Genomic DNA, 12,051 nt, shown 5'->3' with positions numbered 1-12,051 from the left:
AGTTCATTGACAACTACAAGCTGTCATCCACAAGGGCTGATGGAAGTTGTAGTTCTCTCATTCACAGAACTCTATAAAAGAATGGTGTAGTCGGGTGGGCAGAGCACCGCCAAGACACATTTTTGAAAAATTGCAATAGGCAGAAGATTCCCTGTCACAACGGGGGCTCGGGGTGAGGGGGGTATGTGGGGCCTGCCTATTTAGTAACATGTTACACCCTGGATTAACATGTTATGAAAGATGAACTTATTCTTTAAGCTGGCTATACAACAATAGATTTTTATATGAATATTTGTAAGAAAAATCTTGCCAGTAAATTCAATAATGCCGACAGGAACATGACAAACTCAAAAGAACTTCCAACTTTTGTTTGCTTATAACATTTAATTTGAAAATGCAAACCACATCTGTCCATCCTGTTCCTTAGATTTCTTTTTTCTATCACTGCAGTCAAAAACAAATGTTGATTTGGCCCCATTAACTACTGGAACATCGAATGAACTTTCTTAAATCTAATTTTTTTGAATGAAAAGACACCTAAGGCTCAGTATGGGTAATATCAGAGACAGCTGCTGTAAGGAGAGGTCACTATAAGGAGAACTTTGACAGAAGGGCACTAGGTGGTTTATTAAACAATCTGGATATTGAAGTGCCACACTAATAGTTTGAGTTCAAAATGAGGTTGATTTCAAATATTAAATGGATAAAACAGCCAGTGGGGTACAACATCAGCCCCACCACCAAGGCTTCACAAAATATAGGGCTGACAATCTGGTGACATAGATGTAACGAATGAATTAGAATGTTTTACCTGTGGACACGGCAACATGTCTTAATTCATTAGTTACATCTAAGTCACCAGATTAATTAATTCATCATTGCCCAATTAACTTTTGAAATAAACTTCATTTTGGACTCCAACTATTTGGTATGACTTTCAAATCTTTAGATCAGGGTTTTGAATACAAAACCCCGGGGGATTGTAGTAACTTCCTCATTTGCAGAAGCTGCCTAATGTCCTTCATGGACTACACCAACGTAACCGTGACATTAATTTGAACACAAAACCATCACCCACTTCCAGCCCCAGGTTTCATTGCCACCTGCCTAACTCAGTATTTTTAAAAATAACACTAGATTCACACAACTTTCACCCATGATTAACAACATTTTCCCCTTGAATCTCATTAGACTTGGGTGAAAGCTATGTGAATCTTTTGTGAAAACATTTATAAACAGATCCCTAAGAGTAGTTCCTCTTGCCTATTTTTCTATCATGTAAATGTAATTGTGTATTCAATTCAGGTTTAAATAGGATAATGAAACATTTTGGAATAAATATACAGCTTAGAAGTCCAGCGCTTGAGGCCAATATAGCGAATATCTCCACAGCCACCATGTATTTCCCTCTGGTGCTCAGATAGGCCGGGATCATGGTAATCCAGACACTGCAGAACACCAGCATGCTGAAGGTGATGTATTTGGCCTCATTAAAACTGTCCGGTAATGTCCTCACCATGAAAGCCAGAACAAAACTCACAGCTGCCAGAAACCCCATATAACCCAACACAGAGTAGAACCCGATAACAGACCCTTCATTACACTGAATGACGATCTTGTCCTGATAAGAGTGAGTGTCCATTTCCATATAAGGGTGAGAAGAGGACATCCAAATGATACATATTATTACTTGAATGGATGAACACACGGATACTATGGAAATGGGCAGTTTGGTTCCAATCCATTTCCTCCAGTAGCTGCCAGGTTTGGTGGCTCTGAAAGCGATGTAAACCATGATTGTTTTAGCAAGAAGAGAGGAGATGGCTATGGAGAAGATGACTCCAAATGTCATGACACGGAGTATACAGGTGATATCCAGTGGCTGGCCAAGGAACAAGAACACACAGAGGAAACTCAACAAGATGGAGGCAAGGAGAACAAAACTCAGATTTCTGTTATTAGCTTTGACGATGGGGGTGTTCAGATAGGTGATAAAAATCCCCTTTATTGAAACAGTCACAATGCAGAGTAAACCAGAAACTGTTAGGGATACTTTAGAAATGCCATCATTATAGGAAAGGAATTCAAGGAGTTTTGGAATACATCGATCCTTCTTCTCATTGGACCATTCTTCCTTTGGGCAATATATACAGTTCTCACTGTCTGCGAAGAGCAATAGATATAACACAGATTAATCAAGAGAGAATACATTCAGTTCCTCCAATCTTTCCTCATAGCTGATCTCCTCCATGCTTCGTATCAGTTTGGTTTCCCTTCTCTGTACTTTCTCCAGTTCCCCAATGTTCTTTTTGTGAATTGGTGCCCAAAACTGAACTGCATATTCTAGATGAGGTATTACTAATGATTTGTACCACGGGGGGGGGGTGATATCTCTCTCTCTGGAGTCTATACCTCTTTTAATACAAGAGAGGATTTTGCTTGCTTTAGAACCGCAGCTTGGCATTGCATTAAGCTTGTGATCTACCAGAACCCCCAGATCCTTCTCCAGCATTGACCCACCCAGATCCTTCTCCACCATTGATTCCCCCAGTTGTACCCCCCCCCAGTATGTATGATGCATATTCTTAGCCCCCAAGTGCATAACCTTACATTTATCAACATTAAACCCCATAGTCCCCCAATTACACAGAGCATTGAGGTCAGCTTGTAAATTGGAGACATCCTGTAAGGACGTTATTCCCCGGCACAGCTTGGTGTCATCTGCAAAGACTGGAATGGGAATTTTAATCTCAGACCCGATATTGTTTATAAATATATTAAAAAGTAAGGGTCCCAACACTGAACCTTGGGGTACACCACTAATTTGCCTTTTCTTTGTCCCCATGGACAGGTTAAAAAAGTAAATTAAACATCCAAAATATGTAAGGACTCATTCTGAAACGCAGACAGGAGCAGGTACATAGATCTAAATCCAGAGGCTCTGCAGTCAGATCCATGCACCCTCTGTTGCCTGCATGACTTTGACACGTGATTGTGTCCCTGCAGCCACTGCTGTGCATCCACTTCTATGGGCTGCCTGCATGCAATGGAAGTGGATGTACACGCAGCTGCCAAAGGCTCCACATGGAGGATGGCACTAATAGGCCTTCTGAATGAGCCCTAACGCAGAATATGGTGTTGCTGGAAATGTCCAGTAAATGTCCAATAAAATACATAACATCTCTTACAGCTCAAAAGCATTTCTCAAGCATTTACAGTGCCTTGAGAAAGTATAAATCCCCCATGAAATTTTCCACATTTTGTCATGTTACAGCCAAAAAATGTAAATTTTTGTATTTTATTAAGTAATGTATTTTATTGGGATTTGATGTGATAGACCAACACAAAGTGGCACATAATTGTGAAGTGGAAGGAAAATGAGAAATGGTTTTCAATGTTTGTGACAAATAAATCTGTGAAAAGTGTGGCGGCATTTGTATTCAGCCCTTCGGAGTCAATACTTTGTAGAACCACTTTCTCTGCAATTCCAGCTGCAAGTTTTTTTGGGAATATCTCTACCAGCTTTGCACATCTAGAGAGGGACATTTCTGCCCATTTGTCTTGTCAGATTGGATGGAGAGCATCTGTGAACAGCAACTTTCAAGTGTTGGCACAGATTCTCAATTGGACTTTGACTGAGCCATACTAACACGTGAATATGCTTTGGTCTAAATTGGTCGTTGTTCTACTGGAAGGTAAACCTCCGCCCCGGTCTCAAGTCTTTTGCAGACTCTAACAGGTTTTCTTCTAAGATTGCTCTGTATTTGGCTCCTTCCGATCAACTCTGACCAGCTTCCCTGTCCCTGCTGAAGAAAAGCATCCCCACAACATGATGCTGCCACCACCATGCTTCACGGTGGGGATGGTGTGTTCAGGGCGATGTGCAGTGTTAGTTTTCTGCCACACATAGCGTTTTGCTTTTAGACCAAAAAGTTCAGTTTTGGTCTAATCTGACCAGAGCACCTTCTTCCACATGTTTGCTGTGTCCCCCACATGGCTTCTCGCAAACTGCAAACAGATCTTCTTATGGCTTTCTTTCAACAATGGCTTTCTTTTTGCTACTCTTCCATAAAGGCCAGATTTGTGGAGTACATGATCAATAGTTGTCCTGTGGACACATTCTCCAACCTGAGTTGTGGATCTCTGCAGCTCCTCCAGAGTTCTCATGGGCCTCTTGGCTGCTTCTCTGATGAATGCTCTCCTTGCCTGGCCTGTCAGTTTAGGTGGACGGCCATGTCCTGGTAAGTTTGCAGTTGTGCTGTACTCTTTCCATTTTCGGATGATGTTTTGAACAATGCTCTGTGAGATGTTCAAAGGAGATTTTTTATAACCTAGCCCTACTTTAAACTTCTCCACACCTTTATCCCTGACCTGTCTTGTGTGTTCCTTGGCCTTCATGATGCTGTTTGTTCATTAATGTTCTCTAACAAACCTCTGAGGGCTTTACAGAACAGCTGTATTTATACTGAGATTACATGACACACAGGTGGACTCTATTTACTAATTAGGGGACTTCTGAATGCAATTAGTTCCTCTAGATTTTACTTAGGGGTATCAGAGTAAAGGGGGCTGAATACAAATGCATGTCACACTTTTCAGATATTTATTTGTAAAAAAGTTTGAAAGCCATTTATCATTTTCCTACCACTTCACAATTATGTGCCACTTTGTGTTGGTCTATCACAACCTAATAAAATATATTTATGTTTTTGGTTGTAACATGACAAAATGTGGAAATTTTATGGGGTATGAATACTTTTTCAAGGCACTGTAGGTTTTTTTTTGCTTTGTTAGCCAGCCACCCATGTCATTTTGACAATATATTATCCTATTATCCTTCAAAATAGGCAGAATGTAGTATCAAGATGAATCCCCCCTAGACTTCTTCACTGAGGTCTAATAACAAGTTCAAGTTTGTGGAATTCACACAAATTCACGCAGGACTCAACAAATCACCTCTGAATTAAACCTTGGCAGATGTGTTCACTGCTAATGGAAATCCACCTTAAAGAGGATGATATAAAGCAGCCTGTGCCATAGTATTCCTAGGCTTAGTGTCATGAGAGCATTTTGGTCCTTGTGGAAGAACCACCAATGACTTTTGCTGAAGAAGAGAAGGTGAAATCACCGGAATGAGGACTGCAGTGGGAAAGTCAAGTATAGGGTATTGATTGAATATTCCTGGAGGAGAACTTTGTGGGGATGGGCAGAGGAGGGTTTTTTGGGGAAGCTAGTTGTCAGCTTTAAACAAAATCTTACATATAATATATGGACTTTACTGAAAGTTCTAAATCTCAGGGGTAGGAAGAGCTTAGTGAACTGTTTGAAGTTAGTTTGAACTCTCTGTATACGTGAGGGTTTAACTCAATAGTCCAAAAACTTGTCAGCTATAAGCCGGTTCCCTCTTCTCTGCTTCAGGCCAGGGTCCCAAGGGAAAGCCCTTCTCCCAGGATCCAATATATACAGTCAGGTCCATAAATATTGGGACATCGACACAATTCTAACATTTTTGGCTCTATACACCACCACAATGGATTTGAAATGAAACGAACAAGATGTGCTTTAACTGCAGACTGTCAGCTTTAATTTGAGGGCATTTACATCCAAATCAGGTGAATGGTGTAGGAATTACAACAGTTTGCATATGTGCCTCCCACTTGTTAAGGGACCAAAAGTAATGGGACAATTGGTTTCTCAGCCGTTCCATGGCCAGGTGTGTGTTATTTCCTCATTATCCCAATTACAATGAGCAGATAAAAGGTCCAGAGTTCATTTCAAGTGTGCTATTTGCATTTGGAATCTGTTGCTGTCAACTCTCAAGATGAGATCCAAAGAGCTGTCACTATCAGTGAAGCCATCATTAGGCTGAAAAAACAAAACAAACCCATCAGAGAGATAGCAAAAACATTAGGTGTGGCCAAAACAACTGTTTGGAACATTCTTAAAAAGAAGGAACGCACCGGTGAGCTCAGCAACACCAAAAGACCCGGAAGACCACGGAAAACAACTGTGGTGGATGACCGAAGAATTCTTTCCCTGGTGAAGAAAACACCCTTCACAACAGTTGGTCAGATCAAGAACACTCTCCAGGAGGTAGGTGTATGTGTGTCAAAGTCAATAATCAAGAGAAGACTTCACCAGAGTGAATACAGAAGGTTCACCACAAGATGTAAACCATTGGTGAGCCTCAAAGACAGGAAGGCCAGATTAGAGTTTGCCAAACAACATCTAAAAAAGCCTTCAAAGTTCTGGAACAACATCCCATGGACAGATGAGACCAAGATCAACTTGTACCAGAGTGATGGGAAGAGAAGAGTATGGAGAAGGAAAGGAACTGCTCATGATCCTAAGCATACCACCTCATCAGTGAAGCATGGTGGTGGTAGTGTCATGGCGTGGGCATGTATGGCTGCCAATGGAACTGGTTCTCTTGTATTTATTGATGATGTGACTGCTGACAAAAGCAGCAGGATGAATTCTGAAGTGTTTCGGGCAATATTATCTGCTCATATTCAGCCAAATGCTTCACAACTCATTGGACGCCGCTTCACAGTGCAGGTGGACAATGACCCAAAGCATACTGCAAGAGCAACCAAAGAGTTTTTTAAGGGAAAGAAGTGGAATGTTATGCAATGGCCAAGTCAATCACCTGACCTGAATCCGATTGAGCATTTCACTTGCTGAAGACAAAACTGAAGGGAAAATGCCCCAAGAACAAGCAGGAACTGAAGACAGTTGCAGTAGAGGCCTGGCAGAGCATCACCAGGGATGAAACCCAGCGTCTGGTGATGTCTCTGCGTTCCAGACTTCAGGCTGTAATTGACTGCAAAGGATTTGCAACCAAGTATTAAAAAGTGAAAGTTTGATTTATGATTATTATTCTGTCCCATTACTTTTGATTCCTTAATAAGTGGGAGGCACATATGCAAACTGTTGTAATTCCTACACCGTTCACCTGATTTGGATGTAAATACCCTCAAATTAAAGCTGACAGTCTGCAGTTAAAGCACATCTTGTTTGTTTCATTTCAAATCCATTGTGGTGGTGTATAGAGCCAAAAATGTTAGAATTGTGTCGATGTCCCAATATTTATGGACCTGACTGTATGTCCACTCCCAGCATTCCACATCCTCTTCCAACCTGCTGGAACTTTTAATTTACAACAGTATTGGTCCCTCTGCAAATCCAGCCTTCTGGACTACATATCCCACAATTCCCAGCTCTTTGTTGAATCCTTCACTCTTACTGTACCTCTGAACACAATTTCACTATCACAGCTGAACACTAGAGGGAGCGCTAGCTCAACATAGTCCTTATTATAAACATCTTGAGATGGTACAGGTAAGTTAGCAAGCACTGGGCTACATCCTCCCCCCACTTAAAATCTTTGGTCCCCAAAGAGACGGAACAGTTACAAAGTAATGTTTTAACTGATAAATAATATGACTACAAATACAGTACAAATTATGAAAACATCAACCATATATCATCTACAGCTGGCATACTTCAGGATTTAGCTGATGCCATTTATATAGAGTTAATCTTTTGGGCGGGTTCATGTTTCGCCTCAGTTAGATGGGTGACAGGCCTTTGGGCACAAGAGTAGAGTCTGTTCGGACTCCCCACATCAATGAGACGATAAGGCTCCAAATAAATACAACTGGGCTGGACCTAACTACCCAAGAGAAAGGTCAGTGTTCTCAGGATTAGGGGTTGCATGGGCTCCACCCTCAAAAGATTCCCCCCTCTTATCCAACTCTTCATTTGCAAGTGTGTTTTCAACTACCAAGAACCACCGAGTATAGGCTGGATAAGGTCTTCATCATTAAAATTGATCAGATCTTCAATCCCTGCTTCATTTGGTGGACTATCTATCTCAAATTTACCCTCACCAGTCCTTTCAGGGGGAGGTAGAATTTCTACTTCTGGACTTGAGGACCCCCCTCCTTCCTCTTTGGCCACATAGGTGCTGGTCACCATTTCTTGAGGGTCAGGCCACAGCCAGTAGGGTACCATCTCTTCTTCGTTGCTTTCATTGCTTTCATCCACCCTTTTGGTTGATTGCTCCGGCCTTGTCGCCGCAACTGGGTTTGGAGGGGTGATTGTTCATCATTCTGAAGGGCCATAGGCTGAGGCACCTGGGCAGTGCTGCAAAGAGGAAGTGGGTGATTTTGATGCTACATTTTCAAAGGGCTTTCCTTCAGGACACATTTGCTATACAGGTAGTTGCTTTCAAATGATTAAGGGCTGAGATAACCAGCCATCTGTTAACTTGTGCTACCCAGGCACCCCTAAGTTTCTCAACAATACACAATCTCCTTGCTGAAGGTCTTGCACCCTTACTTTCAAATCAAAGTTCTTTTTGTTCCTCTATTCTCTAACTGTGGTATTCTTCACTGCTTTTTCATAAACCTGCTTTAGGTTCTTTCATCTGTCAACATACCCCTTATAGGAAGTTATATATATATATAGCTATAGGAAGGATGTGTGATCTGAGGGGGTGCCTTCTCTGACAATTGCCGGTTATTGGCAGTACTGTCCTCATTCTGTGAAAGCGTGAGGAAAGTGCAGCAGATAACCGGCAACTGCATTTACTGGTAATCTGCTGTTATCATTGGACACAGCTTATCATGTGGTAAAAGGTCGGTGTGATTGGCCTTTTACCACATCATGTGATCATGGAGATCGCCGAGTGTGTGCCCCCAGGGGCATGCGGGAGGAGCTCGTTTTGGGAGGACATCATATGACATCCTCCCAGAACTGGCTTCTGCAGTGAAGCCGTCATTCATCTATCTTCGGTAGGCAAGAGGTTAAATAGTTACAGCTTTTGCACATCTGTGACTTTCTATGTAAAGTTAAAAAACATTCATAAATAAAACTGTATATGTAAGATAAGGTATACCTGTATTATTAGATATTTGCCCTTCTGAACATGGGGCACAGTCATAGCAGCAAGAGTGGATTGAAGATTTTGGCTTTTTTCTGTATCCGGGCAAACAAGCGTCCACACACCGAGATTCCAGCTTCTAAAAGAAAGGGAAAAAAAAAAGAAGTTTTCTTGTGTTACATACCATTGGTGATTCAATAAGAGTGTGTGGCCAAATGTTACTGTATATTATCCATTTGCTTCCATTGCACTTTAACCCCTTGATGCCCACTACCACACCCTCCCCCCCTTCCCCACCTCTTTTTGATGATCCATTTCTTCCCTTTTTCTTTCTGTTGTTCCTTCTCCCTCTTTCTGATACTGGTATGTCCTACCCACCTATGACCATTTGGAAACTCAGGCACTGCCCGAGGGCCCGGGGTCAGTAGGGGGCTCCATGAGATGCCCCTGGTACCTTTTTCATAGGCTTTTTTGAGTTTGGGCAAGGACACAGGGGCCCCATGATCCCCTATTGCCCGGGGGCCCCATGAGTTGTCAGTCCGCCCCAGGTCCTACCAGACTGGTCTACATTGTTTTTCATAGCCAACTGCAGCCATTGCTGCCCAAGGTATTATGGAAAGTGTCCCTGAAATATCTTGTGATCTTTTCATGTGACTGTTTATACTATGGCATTTTCGATCATTGCCTTTTGTCTTGTTGTGGTATGTTTAACATCTTCACGCTGGCGCCTCCCAGCCCTTTAAGGGTTTCAGAAGCCAGAAGGCGGGTTGGTGTTTTAGGGTCATGTGACCCCCATGATTCACCGTCACAGCGGTCAAATGATCGGGAAAGGTCCTGATCGAAAGAGGAGATTGGGACCTTTCCGTGAGTACCGGACATGTGTGCTGGGAGCATGCAGGGTGCACTCTCTCAGCACATATGTTTTTCTTAATTACACGCGGCCGCTTGGCATCAAGGCCCAGACGCCGGGAGGCCGCACATCTGCGTGCGGCCGGCGCCAACAGGTTCAAGTGCATCACTGCCACCCTATAGCAGATATACTGCTACAGAATGGCAGGGGCGCTCAAAATCACACACATATATATATAAATATATACAGTTGTGACCAAAATTATTCAACCCCCACTGAAATTGAGTGTTTTGGCCAGTTTGACATTGCTTTTGATCATTCAGTCATCTTGCTTACATTTACATTAAAGAGGCACTTGTAGGTCAGACAAATATAACATAACAGTTATAATGAAATAACCACAAATGTCTTTTCTGTGCTCACAGCATTATCAGTTTTATTCAACCCCCAAGTGACATTCAATCTTAGTACTTAGTACAGCATCCTTTTACAGTTATAACAGCTTTTAAACGTGAAGCATAGCTTGACACAAGTGTCTTGCAGCGATCTACGGGTATCTTCGCCCATTCTTCATGGGCAAAGGCCTCCAGTTCAGTCACATTCTTAGGCTTGCGCACTGCAACTGCTTTCTTTAAGTCCCACCAGAGGTTCTCAATCGGATTTAAGTCTGGTGACTGCGATGGCCACTCCAAAATGTTCCAGCCTTTCCTCTGCAACCATGCTCTAGTGGACTTGGAGGTATGCTTGGGATCATTGTCCTGTTGAAAGGTCCAACGTCTCCCAAGCCTCAGGTGTGTGACGGACTGCATCACGTTTCCATCCAATATCTCCTGGTACTGAAGAGAATTCATGGTACCTTGCACACGCTGAAGCTTCCCTGTACCTGCAGAAGCAAAACAGCCCCAAAGCATGATTGACCCTCCACCATGCTTCACAGTAGGCAAGGTGTTCTTTTCATCATAGGCCTTGTTCTTCCTCCTCCAAACATAGCGTTGATCCATGGGCCCAAACAGTTCTAATTTTGTTTCATCAGTCCACAGAACACTATCCCACAACTTTTGTGGTTTGTCCACATGGCTTTTGGCATACTGCAGTCGACTCTTCTTATTCTTTGGAGACAGCAAGGGGGTACGCCTGGGAGTTCTGGCACGGAGGCCTTCATTACGCAGTGTGCGTCTTATTGTCTGGGCTGAAACTTCTGTACCCACATCTGACAAATCTTTTCTCAGTTCCTCAGCAGTCACACGGGGACTTCTCTCCACTCTACGCTTCAGGTAGCGCACAGCAGTCGAAGTCAGCATCTTCTTTCTGCCACGACCAGGTAGCGTTTCAACAGTGCCCTTTGCCTTGAATTTGCGAATGATGCTTCCTAAGGTGTCTCTTGGTATGTTTAACATCTTTGCAATCTTCTTATAGCCATTGCCCTTCCTGTGAAGAGAAATCACCTCTTCTCTTGTCTTCCTGGACCATTCTCTTGCCTTCACCATGTTTGTAACCACACCAGTAAATGTCTAGAAGGAGCTGAGTATCACAGTCATTTTAAAGCTGCCTAATTGGTGCTTATTATGCTTGATTGCTGCTCGGTGACATCCACAGGTGTTTTCAATACCTGATGGAAAGCACCTGTATGAACCTCTGTTCTTCAGAGTGGTAGTCTTTAAGGGGTTGAATAATTGTGGCAATGAAGAAACCACATAAGAACCATTTACTACTGTATTACATAAACAATTGATGTCATTTTAGTTGCATTTGGGTAGTTACAACGTCCTTGTAGGATTTGATTCTGAATACAATTCCAAATGTACACTATAGTCCCTAAACCCCTTTACAGCATTGGGGGTTGAATAATTTTGGTCACAACTGTATATATGATTTTGTATTTCCAGGTAGGGGGCGCGCACTCCCTACCAGCGCCGCTGTTCGCTGCCTCAGCTTTCACTCGCCGGGTACTGGCCGGTGATTACTCACTGACACCCGGGGATCATGAGGCATTATCAATGTAAGCAATACAGATCTCTCCCCTGGTAACTTCTGCACACTGCTTTGCATGGCTCTGCATTACACGTATTGGGATTTTGTATTATAGTAAAGACGTAGCAGAATACGTATTGGCCTAAATTTATGATGAAATTTGACTTTAAATTTTTTTTCACTGGACATGTTTAATAGCAAAAAGCCAAAAATATAGTTTTTTTCTCAAAATTGTCGGTCTGTTTTTTGTGTATAGCACAAAAAATAAAAAACACACAGGCGATCAAATACCACTGAAAGAAAGCTCAATTTGTGGGGGTAAAAAGAATGCAAATTTCATTTG

The 12,051-nt window shown here is 42.4% G+C and overlaps 1 protein-coding gene across 1 annotated transcript in view; it reads right to left on the bottom strand.

Moving 5' to 3' along the window:
• Positions 1–1,243: 1,243 nt before the first annotated feature.
• The window catches only part of LOC149445866 (vomeronasal type-2 receptor 26-like), a 29,708-nt gene continuing 18,900 nt past the window's right edge, over positions 1,244–12,051 (bottom strand). Inside the window, exons 3-4 of the mRNA XM_089653315.1 lie at positions 8,903–9,026; positions 1,244–2,163 (exon numbers count right to left, since the gene is read on the bottom strand). Of these exons, the coding sequence (XP_089509441.1) occupies positions 1,244–2,163; positions 8,903–9,026 (1,044 nt within the window). The remainder of the gene's footprint in view (positions 2,164–8,902; positions 9,027–12,051) is intronic.

Source organism: Staurois parvus, unplaced genomic scaffold (genome assembly GCF_062004578.1).
Source record: "Staurois parvus isolate SC_StPar_1 unplaced genomic scaffold, SC_StPar_1.0 ptg000706l, whole genome shotgun sequence".
In the NCBI taxonomy this organism is placed as follows: domain Eukaryota; kingdom Metazoa; phylum Chordata; class Amphibia; order Anura; family Ranidae; genus Staurois; species Staurois parvus.
This window is presented reverse-complemented; position numbering and strand designations above follow the sequence as displayed.